Below are 25,121 nucleotides of genomic sequence, written 5' to 3'. Positions count from 1 at the left end.
TTTCCCGGGTGTACCAGAATGGCGTCATTACCCATAAGGCAAAAGGGCATGTAGTATAGTACATGTTACATCGGGGGAGTCGAACGGTTGGAAAGGGCGCATCTGGTACCCAGAAGCGCCCAAAAACCTCAATAAGAGTTTTAAATAATAAGGAAACATAAGTCAAATATTGCGTGGCTAATATGACGTAAAATATTCCTTTGAAAGCAGTCCTTTTTCAAGAAAATCATGGTGTTTCCTACGGAAAAAAATCGAAAGAATGGCAAATCAGCTTTTATGGTGGATTTTATTTTTCTCATTTATTTTCAATGTCCTTACCTCATACCTTTACAAGCTTAAATAATCACATCACGGAGTGAAGAACCAATTTCCTGCGATGGGAGACTCCAGATCATATTTAACGGCGAATTCTCGGATACAAAAATTCCTTCGAATCTTCTTACCATATCTATGAAAACGAAAGTGTAACATTACTTCCTTATTATCCCGTTTATTTTTTTCTCTATAGAAATAAATTCTGGAGAGGGTAGGTGATCGTGAATATATCTACGACGAGGAATCAACCAATTATGCACATCTCGTAAAGTGCTCCTAATTCAACCTGAAATTTTGAGAGCAATTCAGTCGGCAACTATTATTTTTGACACTTACGATATTTTTGGAAACCTTTCTATGACGAAGTATGATGTTCTGCGTAGGATATCAACAAAGCATTGATTTTTTTTATGCGTCTCATGTCATCGGTGATCACAAGATGTCCACAGCAAAGCCAGATTTTTAGAGGCATATTGAGCCCGATGAATTTTTTATGCCGATTCCGTGAGTCGACCTTAACATGAATTTTTCGTCTCTCTGCTAGGAATATTGAAGTTCCTAATTTCTATGAGCAATAGGAAACTGTTGATTATACAGATTCTGAAGTAAAAATAATACAATTTTAATGGAAGCCAAAACAAACAAAATCGAGACTAAGGAGAGTGAGCGAATGATACAGATTGAATTTTCATGCAACGATTCGCCAACAGAAAGCTACCCACCGTCGAATTCAGCTATAGGTATTGTTCGGAAATTAGTTTCATACATTGCTGTGCATTCACTTTGAAATATATACCTCATTAGCATTCAAAATTACAATTTACTTACGTTTTATTTAAACGAGGCTCGTCAAATTTCATTTTTCCAGTCGGTTGTTGGTAAACCAAAAACACGTACCGATGGAAACCTGTCAAAGATAAAAAAATTTATCTTGCAAAAAATTCAAAAATACAGTAATGAGGAATCAAATATTCCGTTTCCTGTATCCTTTCCCTCCCTCACCCCCTTCTTTCACCCCCTTTCCCTCCCCCCTCTCTTTCCCCCTCTCTCCCCCTCCCCCTTTTATCTCTCCCCCGTCCTGAACTCGAACTTTGATCATCGGAGTAACGTAAACACAACGTAACACATTTGATACAACTATTCAAGCCTCCGTGTGTTGCACAGTATCATTCTCAATTGAAGGCGTTTTTTCTTTCCTGGAGTCAGAACTCAGAAGCCTTCTGATCTCATTATTTTCTTATTCCACTCTCGCTCTCTTTTCTCTCCCCCTCTCTCTCCCCTTCCCTCCCTCCCCCCCTACCCCTCCCAGTCTCCCCCCCCTCTCTCCCTCCCTCTCCATATTTCTTCATCACTTTCTTTACAAAATTACACGTACCTTGACAAATGAAGAAAAAAAAACCAAAAAAAAAACTAGCCAATTCGACTGATTTAAACCTTTTATGTCTGCATGCCTTCTTCAAACACATAAATCAAAACTGCATCTGTATAATATACTGATTGACTAACCTCCAAGCCGTAATCAGTACATAGAAAACAAATGGGTCACATTTTTGTTTCGAAAAATAGCAAAAATTTATAATGAAGAAGGGACTTCTCTTGAAACTGAGCCTCCAGTTCAGATTAGCTTGATTGTTTCACTGCAAGGAACGCATTATGATGGTGAATTTCGCAAAACATGTTTTGCATGATTTCCGAAATTGCAAGTTTCTTGCCACATTGTATTTCTTTAGAGAACTATTAACAAACACTACTTTTGGAATTTTCATTGATGCTTTTTCTTTTGCATTCTCTAAAAGTTTCGATCTATAAAATTAATTAATTAGTCTTTATTGAGAAATGAAAAAACAACGGAGATTTTAAACCATCGCAATCGAATTATGCGATTCGTGATCGTCGTCCTTCTTCATTTTCGTTAAAATACGTGTTTGTACTCAACCATTGATCTTGAAAAATAATTGAACGAGATTTTATCCTTCGCTGTAACAATTACCTTTGCCTTTTAATAAATGGGGTCCAATGTACTCTGCCAGAACTTCTCCATCTGCCCAATTATTCCCCTGGATGTTAACGATCAACCAATGGTTCCATTCTGTGTATTCTGTTCTTCGCTCTCGCGACGGGTAATCCGCACCTGTTAGTCACCAATAATGGGTCACTAAACAACTTTTTTTTTATTTAATATTCTAAAAGTACTAAGTGAGTAGATTAACTGGTGATTTTCTCGCATTTTTTTGGAGCCGAAATCCCGGAGAAAACCGCATTTGAAAAAGCGCAACTTCTACGCAAATTTAAAACGCTCTGGAATGGCGGGCAAATGACGTTGTTGAAATACTACGGTAGTCAAATCGATGTCTAACTCAAAGCTTCGCAGAACGCCACGGGTAGCGCCGCCGCGCCGCGCCGCAGCTACAAGCTACAACAAGCAACAGGTGATAACCAAGATACATCCATGTGATAACCACTTTTCACGTAAATAAACAAACCTCCGTGATCGCTAGCTATGGCCAGGTGTTTTGTGCCGGGGTGTGAAAACAGTGAAAGTGAAAGTGGTAAACACTTTTTTAGTGTGCCACGAAATGAAAGGCGATATGACTGGTTCCGGGCCGTGGGGAAGAATGACGGCAACATCTCCCTCACCAGAAATCTGGTCTGCTGCCAAGACCATTTCATCGTAAGTACCACAGCACTGATGATAAGGTAATTTTAATCCAACAAAAGGAATGTGAAATATATGTAGGTATTCATATCCACCCAAATATTGACAAATACTAAGAGCAATACCCCTTTAAAGCTGATAGCAGGTAAGTGCAGGTGAGATCAGCTGGAACGCCTTATTTCTGCAACAATCCTCGACGCAACGATAAATTAACTTGTCTACGAAGGATATACAGACATTGACCCCATTTCACGAAGAGTCCAGTGTGACCTCTGAGTCAAGCTATATAAACGCCAGACAGTTATTATGAACATTACGATGCTTCTGAGGCCTCCCTGATTGATGGATGAATGGCAACAATGTACTTATCAGTTTCAAGCTCATGATGTACAAAATTCTTTTTTTTAAATGAAATGAACTTGCACTGGGCCAATTCAAAATATTTTCCTGCTAATCATTAGACATTACTGTCCAAGATCTGTCTAGATTGAATGAATAATGGATTACTGCGTCATTAATCTGAAGTGCAAGTGGATGAATTAATCCACTGCGTTAAGCTGGTCTGTGTTCCGTAAGGTTATTTCCATCATGACGCGTTCATTAAATAATAAGACCAATTTCCTCTCAGCTTCAGTGGAAAATACAGGGGACAAAATACCTCCATCAATCCCAGCTATCTCATTGTTTCAAGTCCTGTTCAACTTTTCCTCTAATTGTATCTAATGAAAAATGAATCTATTTAAAGTGAACAGTTAAAAGTTTCATTCGATGAAGTTGGAGGGAAAGGATTGATTTCACTGAGCCTCAGGTCTAAACTAAGAAAGGGATGAGGGTGAACCACTGAATTCCCTGCAGTTTTAAAATTATACAATGTGACTCCCGCTTTCTAAACTTAGACAATTTTTACAGAGCACACCCCTCTAAAAATATTGTAGCTACCTTCCTCCCTCTCAGTGCTTGCATGATTAATACACTTGAAACACGTATAGGTGCTCCTGGTCATATTATACTGAGGTTACATAAAATAGTTTTTTTGACCAACATTAGATTATATTTTTTTAAAACTGAGCTATAATGAATCTTCACTTGTTGATGTTAGAGTGAAGGGTGATGAGAGACTAAACTCATTGGTTTTTTAATCTAACATTGTCTAGTTACATTTTATGTATTATTAACTTATTACAATTTATGCATCTTGCAGCTTGACTCTGATGTGGAAGGCTATCATATGTCCCAGATGTTGTTGTCTGGTGGTTTCAAGACAAAATGGAAATTGAAAAAAGATGTCCTCCCACGTATGTCAATTTTGAATGTCAACTTAGAACCTGTTGGACTCTCGGACGACTCTTTCCAGCCCTTGCTTTCTAAGGTATCCTGGAGTATTTTTCTCTTTCTAGCCGCACAGTTTTATTACAGAAAGAACCAAAATTGGACTAAGTCCAGCAGATAGGAAGCAAGTAAAGCACATTGCTGTTAAGATTGAGGAACTTTTACTTAGAGGTGAGGATAACGAGACCATGCAAGCAAATAAAATTCGTAGGTAGAGTGTTTTCTTAGCAACTAATAGTACTATTGGTAATATTAGGAATGAAAACTGTTGAAACTTTCAAATTTTCTTGCCTGAAAGAAAATGTTGCACCATCTTTACAGCATCACAATGTACTTGTGTGGTTCCTTTCTGCTAACCTGAGTCGAATTGTTTTATTCTATGTATTCTTTTATCAGATATTAGTTCAAAACCAGCTATTGAAAGTAGTTGTTTACTTTTTGTAGTGCCAACAAGATTCTGTTCGTTTTTCTTTCATGAGACCTAAAACTGAAACATCTTCAAAGAAATCTTCTACTAGTGATCAAATCAATTTTGGCTTAAAAAAATTTGGTGTCTCATTTTAATTTTAAGAGTCCTAATTAATATTTTAAATAAAAAATTTCTTCATAGTACCGATCAAAATGACACCCTCATCTTTTCTAAGTGATTTTCATAAATATTTTAGGTCTCATACGAATGAAACGAAAATTGAGCCCTACACCTAAAAATTATTCATGTTGTCCTTGTACTGGGAGAATAGCGCAGATCGCACGCCGGACAGCGGCTCAGAGAGGAGGAAATATTGTGACATCATAGGTTAGGTTTTGCTCTAGTTTTCCGTGTGAACCGCGGCCAGCCCTAGATTGATCAGCACTTTTCGTGTGATGCTATTGGCGTAAAGGGGCAGGACGCGCGGGACGTGGGAAGCGGCGGTGCACGGTGACGCGCGGTTTCCGGAAAATTTCTAAAGCCAGTCGCTCATGTTCGCCGGGATGGGAAATGTCGCGATTCCGTGTAATGTCCAGGTGCACGTAAAATTCCATCCCTGAGTCCTCAAAGTGTTTTTCGGCGGTGTCGAATCAACCTCCGTAGACCTCTGGAATAGAGGATCAGCACATTAGAGTCGTCCGACCGTTGCCCCCGCCAAGTCACTGAGTGCGGTTCAAACCTTCCGTCACCGTTTTGAGTGAAAATTCGTCAGCAGCCTCCGCGAGACCCCCGGCATAGAGGATCAGCACATTAGAGTCGTCCGACCGTCGCACAGTGCGGCACTCCGTGGACAAAAATCGAAAAAGTCATCAAAAATTTTTTTTTGAAAACGCACAATTTTTCTTGATATTCATGGTGAGGAACGTTTTTCTGACAAGGAATGATAGTTTATTTGTGATTTTCATTCGTAGATCACCATGGATAAGCGGGAAAAGTTGAAGGAAAAATCTCGGGAATGAACTTCCCCATTGAAAACATATGGGGAAAAGACAAAAAACTTAAAATGACTTTTCTCGAGAAATACTCAAAATACTCCTAGATGTTAACATTTTCTTATTCCTTATGTATCCTACTTTGATCGTGCCAAAGGGTTTTCCTATGTTGCTGCTAATATCTTTGTTATAAGAAGTTAAAGTTTGGGTATTTGACGTTGATTTTACATTGCTAACATAGGGCTGATTCGAGGTTGCCAACTTTAGATGGACTTTTCTCGAGAAATACGCAAAATACTCCTGGACGTTAACATTTTCTTATTCCTTAGGTATCATACTTTGACCGTGCCAAAGGATTTTCCTATGTTGCTGCTAATAATTTTTTTATAAGAACTTTAAATTTGAGTAATAAGTGCATGCGTGGATTTTACATGGGTAGCATAGGGCTTATTCGAGGTTGCCAACTTTAGATGGACTTTTCTCGAGAAATACGCAAAATACTCCTGGACGTTAACATTTTCTTATTCCTTAGGTATCATACTTTGACCGTGCCAAAGGATTTTCCTATGTTGCTGCTAATAATTTTTTTATAAGAACTTTAAATTTGAGTAATAAGTGCATACGTGGATTTTACATGGGTAGCATAGGGCTTATTCGAGGTTGCCAACTTCAAATGGACTTTTCTCGAGAAATACGCAAAATATCCTGAGATATTAGCATTTTCTTATTCCTTATATGTCCTAGAATGACTGTGCCAAAGGATTTTCCTATGTTGCTGCTACTTTCTTTGTTATTTGAAGTTAAGTGTTATGTTTTCAACCTAAAATGCATCAATTTTTGAAGGCGGCAACATAGTATGGGTTTTCCCATGCGGGAATTCCCAAATCCCACTGGACAGCGTTCATGGTAAACAAAACAAAACATATCTTGTGTTTTGTTCGTCTCGCTTATCAATAGATACAATCGTATTTAGCCAATTTAGCTCAAATCATGTGCATGTGCCGAAGTAAATTCGCTCAGATTTAGCGAGAAAATTGTGATCCATTTCGTTCAGTTAACCGGAAGTGAAACATAGAATAGCTAGCTCTAGAAATGTGTGTCTTGGGTGCAAATAAGTACTTGGAGATTCGTGGATTTCGTTGTTCATTCTTAACCATGGTAACAAATATTTACACCTTCTTATTCAAATGTATAAAGCTTCCAGACAAAGTGCGGATTTCTACCTTTACCCGGCAGAATGTATGATTTTCAATGTTCTCACTCTCAGTGAATTGAATGACCTGATATCTCAGGCCCCAAACGTTTTCCTCCCATAATTGAATGAAGTAAGGTTTCTCTATTGTTCAGGTAAAGTCTGCCTTTACAATTTACCTCCTTTCAGCAAGTGGAATTTCTTGATTAGTGAGTATTGACTGTTACGCTGAGGTCAGATAGTGCGGAACGTTAACAGTATAACCTCTAATTCTCATGAAAGCAAGATCCATTGCTCAATTCAATAGTAGCTGTAAAATTATTTAAACAAATGGCATGATCACATATTGTGCTTCAGCTTTGTTTAAAAATTTAGCAGTGATAATTCATCTATACCTACTTATCGTCACATTGAATACTGTGCGCGTTAATCAAGTCATGTTCGGTGCTTACCATCCTATACAGTTCTTAATCGTTCCTTAGTTTTTGAATCTCATAAAAGGCTGTGCTCCTGCTCGTTTTCAATCATTATGAGAATGAGTGAAATACTCCTGAATGTGGTGTGTGACTAAATACTTACTCTTGAGTATTTTTCCTTCTGGTTTGTCCTCAGGACACTTGCGTGGTGAGTTTCATTTTCTTTCTACTCAATAGAAAATTTATTTCCTCCTTTATATTTGAGCAAATCAGGGCCTGCATTTTGTTTCATTCAGGACCCTTAATTAGGAAGTTAGGTGTTTTAGTTTCCAATTTCTGCATTCTTAAAATTACCATTATTTCCTGCATATTCGTATCATGATGCCAACCATTATCAGTCTAGTCACGAATATATTCTCCTTGATGATTTGAGAGGGATTCTGTCATAATATGTCATGCCAAGATTTGACCCGTATTAAGTTAAAACTCATTTGCGCTGCAGCACCAATCCTATGATGTCATAATTTCTCATGTAGAATCAGCATTGCCCAAAGCGCAGAATGCTTAAGCGCATACGCAGAGGTTAAGAAAGTGCCTCCACGATGCTACATCACTAATTAATGGATTTAATTACCTACTCCTGCCACTGACTATACTTTGGCGTCAAATTAAGGGAAATATATTTCAGGCTGTTATTTCAGGCTGCATTCATTTGGCCAAAAACAACCGTTTTGGGAGATGGCATGTGTGCAGGTCACTTGGTTTGCAGTGTTCTTCATACAAGTCAGTGATGATTAGTGTGCTTTTGATTCATTTTAATGAATCATGCAGGTATGTGTATTTAGAAATCTGTAGAGGAACCAACTGTGACTTTGCTCATTCTATGATAAAGATCAAGATGGTATCTTTGGGGCATGGAATTATTATCCCTACAAAAATACAAAATAAATATTTAGTTATTTTTCACCCAACTTCAGTTTTCCTCATGAAGAATGAACAAATTGAAATCTTGTGGCTCATAATACTTACCTTATCCGTTTTATTCCAATTTTTCGTTACTTAATGAGGAGATTTTTTTTTTTTTTTTTTTTTTTTTTACTACCATACTGCTTTTAAAGCCATAACTTAAGTCCCAGAGAATTTTAGGTTGTAGAATTGGATTCTACGGGAAAAATTACATGGGAATTGACACCTCAAAGACCTGCATCCGTACAATTCAAATTTTGCATTATTGAGAGGATCATTTTGAGGTTTTTTGGCATCCATCTTGTATTTGAAGCCAAAATTTCAGTCCTAGAGAATTTTAGTTCGCAGAATTGGGTTCTATGGGAGAAATTACATACGAATTGATACCTGAAGGACCTGCATCCGTAGAATTCAAATTTTGCATTATTAAGAGGATCACTTTTAGCTTAGGTACTTGGCAGCCATCTTACTTTGGAGCCAAAATTTCAGTGTTAGAGAATTTTTGGCTTCAGAATCGGATTTTACGGGAGAATTTACAAAAGAATTAATACCTAAAAGACCTACATCCGAACAATTCAAAATTTGTATTATTGAGAGGATTATTTTGAGGTTTTTTGGCAGCCATCTTGTTTTTGAAGCCAAAATTTCAGTTCTAGGGAATTTTAGGTTGTAGAATTGGATTCTACGGGAAAAATTACATAGGAATTGACACCTCAAAGACCTGCATCCGTACAATTCAAATTTTGCATTATTGAGAGGATAATTTTGAGGGTTTTTCGGCAGCCATCTTGTTTTTGAGGCCAAAATTCCAATCATAGAGAATTTTTGGCTTCAGAATCGGATTCTACGGCAAAAATTACTTCAGAATCAGCATTTTCTTGGGCCAATAATCCTTTTTTCATCGTTGTAACGATTTTTGTCCACATCGTCCATAAGCATGCCGCACTGTGCGTCGCCCCCGCCAAGTCCTGGTGTGCTAGCTGTAGCTTTTGTCTTTTTCTGAGTTTCGGTTGTTTTGGAGAGTTTTTGGAAGTTTGGAAGATTTTGAAGAAGATTTAGTTGTGTTTTTCGGTTTCGTTGTTCTTAAATTTGATTCGTGTATTCTGTCTATGATTATTAAATCAATCAATCTATCATTTAATCAATCAATTGTTGTCTTGTCATCATTCAACCATGTGAGCTATCCGCGGCTCCTAAAATTCGCGGATTGGTGGAGACCTCGCCCCTTAGGCGCCCCCGAAATATTCACGCTCTTTACGCCCCCAGAGCGAGCCCGTGCTAAGTGCGTTGCCGGGCGTGTTTTAGCCGTTTCACGAAATAAATAAATGAAATTATTTTTTGGTCAAGTTGATGTTGAAAAATAAAATAAAGGATCCACACTGAAGTTTTTGATACAAAAAAGGCCTTACTTTGGGGTTAATCTGCCATTTCTAATGACCTCCTTTGGAACAATTTATAAGTTACTGACAATATGCAAAACTGGACTCGAGAATTCAAAAAGAGTGGTTTTGTGATTGAGGCACACAGAAATAGAGGACCGTAACGTGCTTCGGCTGGTGATATCGCAATGATCCGCCTTTCGGCATTCATCAGTTCCAAAAAAAGAAGAAGAGAAAAAAAGACTTATCTAATATATGAATCAAGGTGTTAAAATTGTTATCTTAAAAAGCCAAAGAAGTCTCTATCCAGCCAACATTTGAACAGCCTGTTTTTTTTTTTTTTTTCCAGACCCTCACAAATCCAGATGTATTACCCGATGAAAAATCATCGAAAACCATTGGTTGTCAGGTAAGATCAATCACTAGAATTTCATAAAATATTTTCTGTTGTCTTAAAAGTTGAGAAAGAATGGAGAAAATAAAATTTCCTGTTCAAAATTGACAAATAAATAGAAGAAACCACTCAAGAACTTTAAAAAAGTAAATGTTAAAATTGCACTAGTTAAAATAGTATGAAAAAAACGGACGTGGTAAAATCAAATTGCTCTTCAAAAGATATGGGGAGGTCCAGTTAAAATTATCATCGTGACCTTTCTCGATTTTAAAGATAACTTTCGTTTACTGTCTAGTCTAAATAGAGAAAGTGCAGAGGTTACTAGCATAAAGCAGGATCCAATCTTGATGATCTTATAATCACAAATGTGAGGAACAGGATGACCGTCATGAAGAAGTCTTTAAAGGTCTACCTTTTTATTTGACTTTCTTGCTGAAAATTGAAATCATGACCTAAAAACCCTGGAAAAGTCAGAGAATTTTGTTTTCAGAAAAAAAAGACACCCTGAAAAGATGGGGCTTTTTTGACATAAGATTGTGCAAAGTCATAATGACAGCTGTCTGAGAGCACCATTTAGGTTTTTAAAATTCTTGATGAATTTTTTTTAATTATTATAACTAAAATGATTCATTTTGATTTTGTTTTTCAGGTTAATGTGCGCCCTAAATTCAGATCGGTCAATCTCCAAGTTAGGCCCCAGACAGCCTCAGCTGAGTGTCAAACAGACTTAGGGCGGGTAATAGCTTAAGCACAAAATTATGTCTATTTTTCAATTTCAATTTTGTTCTTTTTTTTCTGTTAAAAAATAAACTAGGATTAATGAGAATAATTTACAAACGATTAGTTAAATTTGACTCAAATTGCAATGCATTACAGGTAAAGGATACCAATGGAGAAATTGCAAGTGTCTGAAATTTGATGAATTTCGTCTTTAAGTGAAAACTGCTGAGTGAACTGAACACAAGGACACCCTTGGTTCATGAATTGAACAATTATTGGAGAAGATATGAAAAAATGATCTAATCTGCTAAAATATGTGTGTTTAAATGGGAACTGCCGCCAGATGATGTCACTAGGCGGTGCATTTTCTCACTTTTAAATTTTTTTTATACTATTTTCTATATCGGAAAAAAATTATAAAAATACTGTGAAATCAGCTCTTTAAGCACTTTCAGATGAAGCAATAAAAAATTTGCATGCAAATTCTCCATTCAACAATGAATTGTTGTTAATGGAATAGATCATAAAAGAAGGTATACTAATGTAGAGTTCTTGCAAAATGAGTTGGCTGACTCACAGAGTGCAACAGATTATGCGCAATCCTTCAGTTTTGATGTGAAACAAAATGAAAGAATCAATGTGGTGAAGCTTGTGTCTCACTCTGGAAGTTGTCGTAATAATTTTGGGAGAACTCTACAGATATGAAGGGAAAGTCAAAAAGTTCACCAAAAAAATTGAGTTTTTTTCAGTTACTTTAAAAAGGGGAGCGAAAAATAGTGACAGAAATAAATGTACAGAATATAATCATCAGGTATTTGCAATTCTCTTTTATTTATGAAATGGACATAATTCCATAATTTTTCTCGATGGATCATATAATTAGTTATGCAGCATGAAAACAAGAAACATTAAAATTTTGTCAGGTATACTTTGCAAACAATTTCAGCTATCAGTTTGCTCAATAGCTACAAATATTCTCAACACGGCAAGTTCATGAGAAAAGTTCAAGCTTATTTGAGTGATACTATTTGTACAGGCTTCATATCTAAATAGAATAAAATGTAAGCAGTACTTAAATCTAAATAGAATAAAATGTAAGCAGTACTTAACACTGCAGGTAAATGTCTTTGAAGATAACAAATTTAAAAGAGCCCTAGACATGCTGCCAAAATGGCAAACTATGTTTAACTATCTTGCCCAATTATCTTTTGAGGAAACTTTGTAGATAGTTGCAAAATTCGTGGAGACAATTGAAGACACCAGTAGAAGAGGGGCCTAAATTGGTACTTAGAAAAAGTGATTGGACCTACGGAAAATAGTTTAGGAAGTGTTAAGAAATCTCTAAGTATAAAAATTCTGTATAGTTTTCTAACAAGACTCCTTCCTATTTATTCTATGTTGTTCTGAAATTTTAAATAATATCAATAAATGAGGCTCACTTAGTACATCAAAATCATCTCGGCTGATTCTTAGTCATTCCTTCCACTCGTGTCTTTAAATGTAAGCATAATCTATGAAATTTCCTCACCTGTGAGAATTTTCTATCTTTTAAGAAAACGGTGCACTTATGTCTCACCGCAACTCTTTATCTTTATTGCTGGTGCATTTTAAACAATAGTAATTATTTGTTCATAGTTAAACTGGGAGAAACAAGCCATTAAAAAAAGTTAATACAAATTAAATGGTCTCTAAAAATTTAGCTTCAACAGTTATAGCACTTTTCCTCCTCTAGTTAAATATTCTTATTTCTATTTACATGAAGTATAAAAAATTGATTATTAAAAAATTAACTCAATTAATAATGGATTCCATGTTTACTTTTGGATTTAGAGTCCTCCTCCCAAAGTCTTGACTGCCTCTTGCCACAATGAAGAAAATCTTCCCCTAAAAGCCTCCAAAGGAAAGAAGAGACAGTATGATGAAGCAAACAATAGTTCCTCAAATCCATCTCAATCATCTCACTCAGATTACATTCCCAGCCAAAAATCGAAAGCCTCCTCGACTAGTACGTCCGTAACTCTTAAAGAATATTCTGTAAACGAAGAAAAATCCCATTCATGTGCTTTAAACCTAAAACTCATGTATAGCAATCCCATGTATTATCTAGGTTTGCATAAAGAACATGCTGCCACTATTTTGAATAAGTTACAGAAATACTCTAGGCTCAGCGAAAAGAAAATTTTAATAGCATTACGAAAAGTACGATTAAATGAAGCCAATGAGGGTTTAAGCCATGTCTTTGGCTGCAGTGAAGTGTACATTGGTCGAGTTATAAACGAAGTCATTCCAGTCATTGCAGAGTTGGTAAAATCCCTCATTTACCAGCCGCAAAAAGACATCATTAAAGCGAACTTGCCAGTATCATTTAGAGCTCGCTACTCTAATGTAGGTTATATTATCGACTGCTTCGAAATAGAAATTGAGAAGCCCACACACTCTGTTCTGCAGAGTGTTACGTGGTCCTCCTATAAACATTGCAATACTCTGAAATATTTGATATCTTGTACGCCAAATGGCTTCATTAATTTTGTCTCTGTAGGATATGGAGGAAGAGCCTCTGACAAAGTCATCACTGAAGCTTCAGGATTTTTGAGCATTTTAACACCTGACAATAGAGTCATGGCTGATAGAGGCTTCAAACACATTGAAAGTATGGTTGTCAAAGCAGGAAGCTCCCTTGTAAGACCCCCCAGTGTAGGAAACAACGAAAAAATGACCAAAGATGAAGTAAGGCAAACCAAAGTAATTGCTAGTCTTAGAATAAATGTAGAGAGAGTCATAGGTCGCCTTAGAGATTACAGGTTTCTTGCACCTCATGCTAGAAATCATCATGATCTACTCAGTTTAACAGATTCAGCTGTAATTATTGCTTGTGCTTTTGCAAACTTGCAAGGCCCATACTATAAATAAAAGCGAAACTAATCACAGCTTAAGCATTAAAGTTAACAATGAAAAATTGGGAACCAATTTGAAATAAAAAAAAGGTTTCAGGTACAGATAACAATACAAGAGTAACCACAAAAAAAAAAAAGAAAAAAAAATACTTGAAAACAAAAGGAAACATTCAGATTCAGCAAAAAATTATTCATTGCGGTGTAATATTAATTTCATAAAAGAAATCAAAATTGCTTTTTAAGGGAAGTCAATTGATACACATGACACCAAGGCAAGACAGAGGCCCTATAATTTACAATATTTCTAATTATTTTGCTTCAAACCAGTTATTTATCCGTTATTGTTCAGCTGTATTGTAGTGTTATGCTGTTTGGTTCTTCTGGTGAGAATTTCTTTTTTTCTCCCCAATCCTCTGAGCACTGAACTATGAATTTTAGCACTTGCTACAAGCAAGATGAATTTTTTTCTCCTCTTTTTTGGTGTGCAAGTGCAAGTAGGCAATTTTTCGAATTACTTTTTGTCTTAACTCCAAGAGTTATTTTTAAATTTGTCTTCAATTTCATTCTCATGAAAGAAACTGTTTTTGTGAACTTCTTCAGGAAAAGGGAGTATAAGGCTTCCAATGCTGCCAAGATTGTGTCATGTCGCTCTTGAAGTTCAAGTAACCTGTCTGGAAGCTCTGCCATAAATTTTTCCTTGAATCTGCTTCAAATTTTTTTCCACTATTATGTGGAAGTAAGTCAACTATGAATGAATTTCATTTACTGCAAATGCTATGAAAAATTGCACAATCTTAGCAGCATTGCAAGCCTTATACGCCCTTTTACCAAAGAACTCCTGATTTACAAGTGTACACTTGTGATACATGTTTCTATCAGCTAGTAAAGCTCAAAAATCAGATAAATATTAAAAATAAATATATATGGTGCAGGCAACATTATCCAGTCTGTTGCATGCCTACACAGATGGTACAATTTACAAGCTTGCATGAATTTTCCAATTTCTCGATTTTTCAAAGTACACAGTGAGATTTATGAAACACCTCATCAATGAAAATAAGGTATCCACCTCAATCTTAAAATTTCTGAATACCTATTGCAATGTTTTTAGTAAAAGAGAGAATTATTAGAAGCTTGTCATTTATTTAAGATAGCTATAATAACATTGTCTTCCTCCTCTGAAATGCTTTGTTGAAGGAAATTTGAGACGAACTTCAGACTATGAATAAGACTGCTTTTAGACTGTATAACAAGTTAAAGCTAGATTCAGCATTTTCATTTAATTTATCCTCGACCTTCTTCAAGTTGGAGCTAAAATGATCAAAACAATAAGAAGCGAAGAGAAAAATGCAGACAAGTTCTTTACTCTGAAAGTTTGGACTTGTTAAACAAACCTGAACTGAACTAAACCATCTCTCTTTCTGTGTGCTGGCTATCAGTGTACTTCATTTACACTCTTGTAAATGAAGGGTCCAGTGTCTTAAGATTTTGGCTGGCATTATGTCTTTCTCTCTCTCTTTTTGAGAACAGATAAGCGGCCTCATGGCTTAAAAAAAGATAGAGCTTATGTTTTGACGCCGAATTAAGTTCTGACCTACTGTTTTACACATGTCCATTCCACAATACTAGTTCTACTTGTAAATACCATAATTTCAAATTTTCCAAAAATGTCACTCAACATGTGTTTCTTCTAGACCTTTCAAATGAATCAGTGAGAACGAAAGCACACCAACTCCGAAAAATGAAAGTTATCAAGACACACACAAAACTGCACAGAAGATGAAGAAATTAGTCTCAGAAAAAATATTTTCGGTGCCGAAATGCAAGTACTTAAGAACATTTTAAAGGTCCAAGTTGGAACAGGTGCGCTAACTTCAATGACCTTTATAAAGATTGACCGTCTTTAATGAAAATTTAGCATTTCTGAGTTACCTACCGGGTTGGTGTGTTTTCGATCTCACTGATTCAAATATGAAGTAACACAAAATATGTAATTTACCAACATTAAAAATGAACTAAGGCTCATGAGAGGTAAGAAAACAACACTAAAAATTAAAAAATGAGACAAATTTAAATCACAGATTGTGCTGTCCAAATGATGTTCCAAAAATCACATGATGAAAGAACAAGCCTAAATATTTTCAAAAGTTTACTTCCAAATGAATTAAAAGAATTACCAAAAGCATTTTTGTAAGGCTTCCAAATAAAGATAATGGAATAAGGTACATATTTAGGTGATTCGATGGACATCATATTTTCTGTCAGAACAGCATGCGATGTATCGCATCAAATAATTCAATTTTTTTAGCTACTCGTCATTTTTCTTGAATTTTAAGATCGCAATTCTGTTGTCAGGAGACTAAAGCACTCACTTACCAATTTCAACAAAGAAATTCAATGTAATAAAGGCGCGGTTTTTTTAGAGAGAAAATATCGCATTCGAGTGCAGTTTCGATATCAGTATCGAATGCGATGTTTTCTCTCTAAAAAACCACGCCTCTATTACGTTGAATTTCTTTGTTAAAATTGGTAAGTGAGTCTCATGACAACAGAATTGCGATCTCAAAATTGGAGGAAAATGACGAATAGCTGAAAAAATGGAACCGATGGAGATGTTGCATGTGTGAGGGATTTGCAATTTGACCATTGATTCTTATGTAAAAGTTCGCGAGAAACACGATGGTGCCACTTGTTTTCTCTGAAATCAACTCCCAAGCTCAAAAAAAGCTCTCAAAGTGAGGCCAAAATGGAGGGGATATCCCACCCTACCCTGAAGTCCACCCTTACATCAAAACAAACTCTCCATGCAAAGATAGGGAGCAAATACATTAGCAGTGATGCCGTGTTTTCAGTTTTGGAGTCCCCAAATAAAGTGGCAACCCTGCCAATGTGCAGGGAGCCTATCTTTGCATGGAGAGTTTGTTTTGATGTAGAGGTGGCCTCTCAGGGTAGGGTGGGATATCCCCTCCATTTTGGCCTCAACTTGAGAGCTTTTTTTGAGCTTGGGAGATGATTTCAGAGAAAACCAGTGGCACCATCGTGTTTCTTGCGAACTTTTACATAAGAATCAATGGTCAAATCGCAAATTCCTCACACATGCAACATCTCCATTGATGCGATATATCGCATGCCGTTCTGACAAAAAATATGGACCAAAATTTAGAACCAACCAAACAATATTATGTGACAAAAATATTGATGAGTCAAATGACAGGTAATGATCAACTTTAACAACTTTGGTACAAGATGGGGAAAATGTATTTTTTCCAAAATTGTAACGCTTCACCCACAATTTTGCGAGTGTATTCCTTATCGAATTTTACCTCTACGATGGTAACTTTTTTGGATGTCTCGAAGTCAGGAGATGCCACACAAAAGTAGCCCCTTGATTTTTTACACATCATCATTTGTAGCATCATTTGTGATTTATATTTTTTGGTTGGTTCTAAATTTTGGTCCAGATAAGCACTCACAGTGTGCTCACTTGAGGGACACTTTACCTCAACAATGTGCTTCCTAAGGATTCCGTCAGGGGAAGCTCCGAAGGCAGGAAATTCTTTGCGCATCACAAAGCCTGTTTTCTCTATTTTTTCTCCGATACGAGACTCTACTTCCTGCAAGACTGCTTTCTCTAAACTTCTACCTCTCTCCATCGCTTCTGTGTCAAAGGCTTTGTGAGCACCAAGAATGGAGTTGCTGAGGGAACCATCAGGGGTATTACATCTCGACGCCTCATGAACCTTAGAACCTGTCACACGACCATATCTTGAATCGAACCACAAATAACACTTAGCTTGATTATCTGTGGCCTCTGCTAGAATGCGGCACCCTTCGTCAGTCATAACTGATGAGCAGTACCGGAGATAAGAGTCTGCATCTTGGGGTAAATTCGTTTCTTTGAAATCCAGAAGTAAATGATGAGTCGCATATGACTTCTGTCTACTAAGCATTGCAGCAAATAGCATGTTGTCTGGAAAAAAAAGAATAACTTAGTGAATGCCTTCTCTTCCAAAAAAAAGTGTGGTCTTCATTAACCATTTTGATCTGTGAATTATTTCATATTATATTTGTATATCATATTTGTGTATTATAAATTTGTGTATTATATTCTTTAATATTCTCTTTCTGCTGTCTAGAGTACTAATGAAAAATACACAATTATTTCAACAATGAGAGTTTAAGTTCAATTTCATTCAAGGTGAAACTGAACAAGTATTTTTATGAATTTGTTTGGTGCCGAACTAAGTGGCTTAACAGGAATATACAAGAAAGAGCAGACACTATTAAATCATAAAATTTGTTTAAATGCAAAATAAAATAAGTATCGCTCAATCGATACCTGTTCTTTTTTTCCTTCTGATGTTGCAAATAAAATAAAAATTACTATTGAATGGTGAATACTTGGCTCCTTTTTCAGTATTAAATTGATGGTGAAACTGCAGGAATGCATATCATGTTTGCAGTGTTTCAAAATCTCTGCCCCCATTTTATTTTATCAAAGGAGAGCAAATCAAAGCTAATGCTTGTAATTTTCACACAATATTTTTCACATGAAGAGGGAAATCGAAGGAATTTTTCAAGAAATGAAGCTGAAAATTTATACGTTTGGAAATAAGAAACTAATGGAAAGTTTGCCCCTGAAACCGAAATTCGCATTCCTGCAGTTTCACCTTTGCAGTCTCCATCTAAGTTTAATAATGATAGCAAGCGTTCATTTTGAGTTGGATTCAATTACTCTCAGAGAAATACTGAACATTTAAAAGTAGTTAAGAGAAAATTCGTCATCTCCTTGATTAAAGATTGTCGGAAGAAGAGCGCATTGGAAAATTAGTCTTGTTTTGGAAATCAATCGTACAGCATCATTGCCTCTTTGGACACACAATGTCACGTATTTACACTGCTCTGGTGCTCATATGTCTTATCAAAGGGCAAAATGTGGAAAGTTACTTTCTGAGCGCTTCAGATGAGTTTCGCTCAAAACTAATATTTTCTAAAAACGACCTTCTACGTCGAGCTAAATATTCAACGAGAAGTTACAGTTATTTTCTTTTTCATCTCTTTTAAAATCTAGAAACACAGTGTTGATACACCACAGAGTTAATGAAGTACACCAAAAGTAAAAACATAATTACCACTTTTATCTTTAAACTCGGAGGCAAGTTCTTCAAAGAAGGTTTCTCTGTCTGCAGGTGTGATTGGAATCTGCTGTTTTGCCGCTTGTTTTCTTCTCTTCAATTTTTCACTCTCTCTTACGATCTCCATTGTTGTCATACAACTTGCCCCATCTTTGGAAAGCCTCGATTTCTTCCAATAACACTTTGTTTCGGTTACCGACGGCTCCTCGCTCCTCCGATGTAACCAAGTTACAAATGCTATTGCATGTTTGCAATTTCCTCCTTTAAAAAAATTAAAAATCAACAAATTATTTATGTTCAAAATTAGATTTTGAGTAAATCAATGTCTGTCTTTTTTTAAAATTACTCTAGTGTCAGAGGAAAATAAATGTCTCTCCCATAGCAGCAAACCAAATGCATTTGTGTACCGTTGCAAACTTTTTTGGGAGAAATTCAGGATTGCTCTAAGACTTTTTTCTGAAAAATTAGAAACTGAACCAGTTATTATTTGGCCACAATAAGAATATACCTATCAAGTTCCACAATTTTTGCAACAGTGCCGTGTAGTGCTTATCAATTTATGGTTATCATAGCTCAATTATCATTTCATGTTCATCAGAGATCTTTCCTTTCTCAGCAATTAAATTACACACATGAATCACCTTTGACTTTTACATCACTTCCAAGATCTGAAATGTAATAAGGTTACTTCCTCCATTTTTGATGAGCAAGTTATTATTTTTACCTTGAGAAGCTGCGCAGTCCTCACAGTAAGCTGCCTTGATAGTTGCATACTTTGGACCTTCATCAACCTCACAATGAACTTTATAAGCCCCTTTTTGGATTTTATGCTCCGGCGTTATCCGAGCAATGACATGACAAAGCGTGCCCTCCCGCTTCAGCTGCACATAGCCAATCGCGTTATCTGAGTAGGTGGGTCGCATTGATCTGAAATATTACAAAATCATAGGATTCATAGGTAAGTAAACAAGCATGAGATCAGTACATAACAGTGATTTCTGGATGAATTATCTGTTCCTGTTCAGTTCTCAGTCCTAAATGAGCTATGATCAAATCAATGTTTCTGTGTATGAGTGTATACATTATACATTAACACTTTGCTAGTCTGGTAGTTCAATAAAAATCCGCAAAGAATTCTTATCAGTTTATTCTGATGGGCAGTATAAGAAGTTTCTGTCTTACAAAGCAGAATAGGCAGTACCTAATTACTCAGGAATCTTTAGACAAAGATTTCCAAATTTTGAGCTGATTGATAAGCATAAAAATTCAACCATATCTAGTAACTGCATTCGCATTCCAGATCCATCAGTGTATAATACTTTAACTTTTACACGATTAAATTTAAATGATTTCATACGCTAATCCATGAGAATGCGAACGAAAAACAGTAAATAATACCCACAGAAATAGGATGCTTTGCGCTGAACTACCTGAACAAGGTATGCCCATCATGTTCTGACAAAGGTAGGTGAGTGTTTTTCACTTGTCTCCTTGAACTATTACTTTGAATTAACAAAGCTAAACTATCTCTCAGGAGCTGAACTGATGATAAGGTTACTCCTGTTTGTTGATTCTACGGTCTTGCTGTTTAGGTACTTCGTAAATGATTCAATTCAAGAGTAGAGGTCAGAAATTGACTGATAGAAATACAATGATTATTCATCATTGAAATTCAACTTACCTGAAGGTTTTGGTGCTGACGTCGACTTTCTTCAAAAATTCAGCCAAAGTGAAGCTCTCAACTTCGGGTAGATTTTCACTATTGGCTTTTTCAAAGCCACTCAAACAGGTAAACATGGTGATAAGTGGAAAAGGAGAACTTAACACATGGGTCAATAAGGCTAAAGCATAAAAAACTAAAAGGCAGAACGTCTAACAGCTCATTTTGAGCTGCAAAAACACACAAAAAACTGAGTGGCGACCTGACGTAAACACTCTTCAAGCTGGTGATAAGTAGAGAAGGAGAAATTAATACATGGGTCAATAAGGCTAAAGCATAAAAAACTGAAAGGCAGTACGTTTAACACCTCATTTTTAGCTGCAAAAACACACAAAAAACGAATAAAAAACTGAGTGGCGACCTGACGTAAACACTCTTCAAGCTGGTGATAAGGAAGGTTATTCCTGTTTGTTGACAGTCCCAGTTTTAAATGTTACCGCTGTAGGGAGAGAAGAAGGATATTTGACTCGAGTTGTGGAAAGCCGTGCTCGCCTCTGATTGGCGCCGGATGACATCATCCGGCGTGGCGCGAAACTGGAGCGTTTTAAATTTGCGGAAAAGTTGCGGTTTTTAAACTGCGTATTTCTCGGTTATTGAGTTAGTTTTTCGCGTTTTCAATGAGCGCATCGTAATCTACGCGTCATTTACCTTCAGAATAATGTATTCGCAAGTTAAAATTCGTTCATGGTTTAGTGACCCATTGAAGTATAATTTCTGAACTTCTCATCGTAATCTAAATGGACATTTGGCGTTAAAACATTTCTCAAAATGGTTGGCTTTTAATCCTGAGACACCTCGTTTCCTAATCCTCATTTAATGAATAAGGCTCCCAGCGAGGTCGGTCTGACCTGAACCTCTGTAGTCCCTAACCATAGATTAAGACTACTACAAAAGGCCCCTAAGGCAGGATATTACTCATGCTTTTCAACTTTTCATCAGTGATAACCCTGATTTTTGATAAGCGAGACCCTCGTGGCCTCTTGGCTGTATTTTCTTTTCTTTTCTTGTTTATGATTTTTGGACCAGCAAAATTGAGTTTTCCTGGAGGTGCTCCGTCACCTAACCCTTTTGGTTCAATGCACAATTTACCGGCGGGCTGGAATAAGGAGAAGTATCTGGAGCCCCTATGTCTCACTAATAACGCTTATTAAAACCATCATAATCAGGTTTGAATCTAAGCTGAAATATTTTGAAAAAATGTATTAAGGAGGAGTATAATTTCGTTCTTTCTCCAGGAGAGACCTCTCGCCCCCCCCTCCCCTCCTCCTCCAGGCCAAAGGGTCCTCCAGGGTCTTTTTTTGACACCGCGCCAGACCGAGACCGACCCTGTCAACAAGATATTACCGAAAATGTCTGTTTTCGAAGATACCAAAATGTAAGCACCAAAATATTTATTACATTTTCAAGAGGAAATTATTCGGTTGCCTAGCATCTAAGGTGGAGTATATTAAAAATTTAATGCTACCCTAAATTTGTCACTTATGTATGTTAATCAGCATGCGTTTTTTATTTTGTTTCATAAAGTCCAAGAGCCATGCATGGGGTAAAAGTAGAAGCGTTTACCAACTAATGATAATATATAGTACACGTCTTTTTGTACCGGCCAATGGACCACTGATGGTGTCGATGAGCAAGCTCGAGGGTTGATGATGTTGCCGAAGTCTACGATGTTCTCTCTCGGGTACTCCACCTAGGTGAACCAATCACACTCGTCACTATATGAGGTAGTTACACCTGGTGCAAAATTTAAAGCGATAACAAACCTAGGCCTTTGTTTTCGTTTAAAAAAATCACCCGAATCATAAGTGATGGAACTCATTACAAAGCGGCGTCAACCTCTACATTAAAGCAGGAGTATAATGAATATGGAGGAGAACAAGAAGAACTTTAGTAGATACAGCGGGGTCACTTGCGACATCTTTGTTTTTCTGAGAAATTTGTATCATGGACTCAGCCAGGAATGATACTCAGTCAAAATACATCGAGCTTTAGAGCGGAGAAAATTGTCTCTATCTTCCTTGATATAGACAAAATATTATTTCTGTCGTGTAACGAAGAGAGCCGAAAGTGCTAAAATGAAGTTTTGAGGAAAGAAGCTCCGTAGCGTCTGAGCGAAAAATTGCATCGAAAAAAGCCTCCGGTCTTTGTCAAATTGCCACAAATCATCCGCAATACTATCAGAAATTGTTAGAATGGTCAAAAATTTACAAATTTTATTCCTACGATATGAATGGATATTTGTCATTTTCGTGCTATAGGCAAAAAATTCTGTCTTCTGTTATACTTTTATGGTTGCGTTTTGGATACACAACAAACAAATTTTTAGATTAGAAATTGACAGAAAAGGGCGTCATTTTTCTTAAAAATACCAACTGCTCTAATTGGCTCTCTGGCGGAATAATGCTCCTTACGGCTGTTTTGTCTGAAATAACGTCAATTTTTGCCCACTTACGGCTTCCTCACATGCCTCGTTTTCATTTCAAAAATACGAATCGTGCTGTTTTAGCTGCTTCCGCGATTTCATCTGGAAGAGATTAGACGAATTTTGAAAGAAACTCGTTTTCGAAAATTTGCGAATTACGGCTCTCTATACTGTCACGGCGGAATTCTTCGGTAATCACATCAGATCACCTGACCCATGTAGTTGGGAGTTGCGAAAGATAGCTTGCAGTCAATTTAATGATGTAATAAATACAAAACCTTTGGATATAAATTGACTCACCCACAGTTGAAATCGTGGCGTACACTCGATAACATCCCCGATAATATCATGAGCATCCATAGATTCTTCTCTCTCTTTGTATGTTTTATTCCTATTACTGTTAAAGATACGCTGCACGCACGGATCAAGTGTGCTTAAACTTGTAAGGAATACTTCAGGCCAAAAAACTGTGGTAATAAGAAATTGAAGTACGCTCATTTTCACCATTCAGACTTCCAATGAGTACCATACACCGTGGATTATGACGGCCTCGTTACTATTTCATATTAGCCGCGAGAAAAGAGGAGTGGCAACCTATAAAGTTGGCAACACTGTTTTTCCCTCTTTTAATGTTGAGACCTGGATACACGCTCAAATTTCCGTCAATTTCCGATCAAAATGATGACAAAAATGGCGATCGAGAGTTATCTAAAATTAATTAGAACAGCGCGTTGATTGAAATAAGCACGGTTGTGTGGAAATCTGATGATGGATGAGACTCACAGTTCCATCATCTATCATCAAATTTTGCATGCCGCAAAAAATTGATGGTGGATGGTGCGCACCAGTCACCATTTGATCGAAACTTGATGGATATTTGAGCGTGTATCCAGGCCTTTAGTAGAACAATCGATCTTTGGTGAGGCAAGCTGCCTCGACAAAAATCAATGTTTTTTTAGATTTAAAGGCAGGAAAAATAGTGTTGCCAACTTGCAAAATCGCCACTGAAAAAGAGGAGAGTAAAAATTGCACTTTCGTAAGAACATACGATATCTATTGTCACTGTGCACAGAAAATAAGACAACGTATTTATTGACACTTTTTTGTATCATTTTGGAGCTACACGTCTCATAACAATATAACAGCGCGGAGACCGACCAAAGGAAACGCAGGAACAAACTGAGAAGGCTACAAATGCACGGATGCTCAACAAAAAAAATCGTCACACCTAGATAAGTTGATAGGATGTAAGTCATGAGTAACAAGCCATCTGATTAAAAGTAGCTGCCAAATTGTTTCATTATTTTGATAAATTGCCGACATTTCATCCATAAAAAGGATTTATTGAAATACATTTGAAACACTGTGCTTGAAGGAAAAGCATTTTTGAAATTTAATTCTGAATGAAAAATAAACGTATAACCGTCCAAACTAATTGCGAAACATGTTTTATTAAATGAATCCATTGATCACCCAGCAACTAATTAGATGCCATTTGTATCAAGCGTTTCCCTAGGAATTCGGCAAATATGGCTCGAATATATATGAGTCATCGTACTAACATTCAACGCAAAGTAATATGCAGTTTTGACGGTTCTCTAAAACATGCCGCAAGTATTATAGTCCAGGCGCCTGCTGGCTAAAAATGAGGCTACCTGGAATTTCGGGTACACAGCGATTTTTTTTGGCTTTCTTAATGTTTATTGAGTCGCTGAATCCAAATCTGAAGTTTCCTACCGCGTATCTGGTGAGCATTTTCCGCCATTTTGAAAAAATGGCCTAAAACGGCCTTTTTTGCGGATTTTTTTTATTTAGCGGCTACGCATGAGAAAAAGTCCCGGATTTAGTTAATGTTTTGAATAGCTGACATAATTTGGAAGAAAATGGTGTATACATATGATAGGTTTGCTTAAAAATTGAGGAAGATACAGCATCGTGAACATCGCGCCCATTCACGTTTTCGCGGCGCTTCCGTCAACGCGTGATCCGGCTCGCCGCGGTCAGCCAAGTTCCAAAGCGTTCCAAAGTTCCGAGATCCGAGATTCCTCAATTTTTGAGCAAACCTAGCATATTTATATACCATTTTCTTCCAAATTATGTCAGCTATTCAAAACATTAACTAAATCTGGGCGTAAGTAACCGTTTACAGAGAAAAGGAACCTCGGTTCAGAATATGTTGAAA

The 25,121-nt window shown here is 36.7% G+C and overlaps 3 protein-coding genes across 11 annotated transcripts; 1 reads left to right on the top strand and 2 right to left on the bottom strand.

Annotated features, from left to right (window-relative positions):
• Positions 1-267: 267 nt before the first annotated feature.
• On the bottom strand, positions 268-24,219 carry LOC109036206 (protein D3). 9 transcript variants are annotated; one of them, XM_019050198.2, is made up of 6 exons: positions 23,988-24,219; positions 23,240-23,406; positions 22,081-22,207; positions 2,306-2,446; positions 1,144-1,222; positions 268-448 (listed from the first exon to the last, which is right to left on the bottom strand). In XM_019050198.2, the coding sequence occupies exons 1-6, from the start codon at positions 24,193-24,195 to the stop codon at positions 349-351; spliced, it is 822 nt and encodes a 273-aa protein (XP_018905743.2). In that variant the 5' UTR covers positions 24,196-24,219; the 3' UTR covers positions 268-348. The 9 variants fall into 9 exon arrangements, with proteins under 9 accessions (XP_018905743.2, XP_018905749.2, XP_018905752.2 ...); XM_019050204.2 differs by having other exon boundaries at positions 23,240-23,550; positions 23,930-24,198; XM_019050207.2 differs by having other exon boundaries at positions 23,240-23,533; positions 23,930-24,198.
• On the top strand, positions 2,539-13,800 carry LOC109041934 (uncharacterized). The gene is made up of 5 exons (XM_019058447.2): positions 2,539-2,986; positions 4,173-4,340; positions 10,004-10,063; positions 10,698-10,784; positions 12,599-13,800. Exons 1-5 carry the CDS (start codon positions 2,816-2,818, stop codon positions 13,676-13,678), a joined length of 1,566 nt encoding a protein of 521 aa, XP_018913992.2. The 5' UTR covers positions 2,539-2,815; the 3' UTR covers positions 13,679-13,800.
• On the bottom strand, positions 15,601-21,224 carry LOC109042079 (uncharacterized). The gene is made up of 4 exons (XM_019058640.2): positions 20,479-21,224; positions 19,522-19,724; positions 18,795-19,058; positions 15,601-17,632 (listed from the first exon to the last, which is right to left on the bottom strand). Exons 1-4 carry the CDS (start codon positions 20,592-20,594, stop codon positions 16,890-16,892), a joined length of 1,326 nt encoding a protein of 441 aa, XP_018914185.2. The 5' UTR covers positions 20,595-21,224; the 3' UTR covers positions 15,601-16,889.
• Positions 24,220-25,121: the final 902 nt, after the last annotated feature.

The sequence above is a fragment of the Bemisia tabaci genome, chromosome 3, assembly GCF_918797505.1.
Source record: "Bemisia tabaci chromosome 3, PGI_BMITA_v3".
NCBI lineage: Eukaryota > Metazoa > Arthropoda > Insecta > Hemiptera > Aleyrodidae > Bemisia > Bemisia tabaci.
The sequence above is the reverse complement of the archived record's forward strand: the minus strand, read 5'-3'. Positions and strand labels throughout refer to the sequence as shown.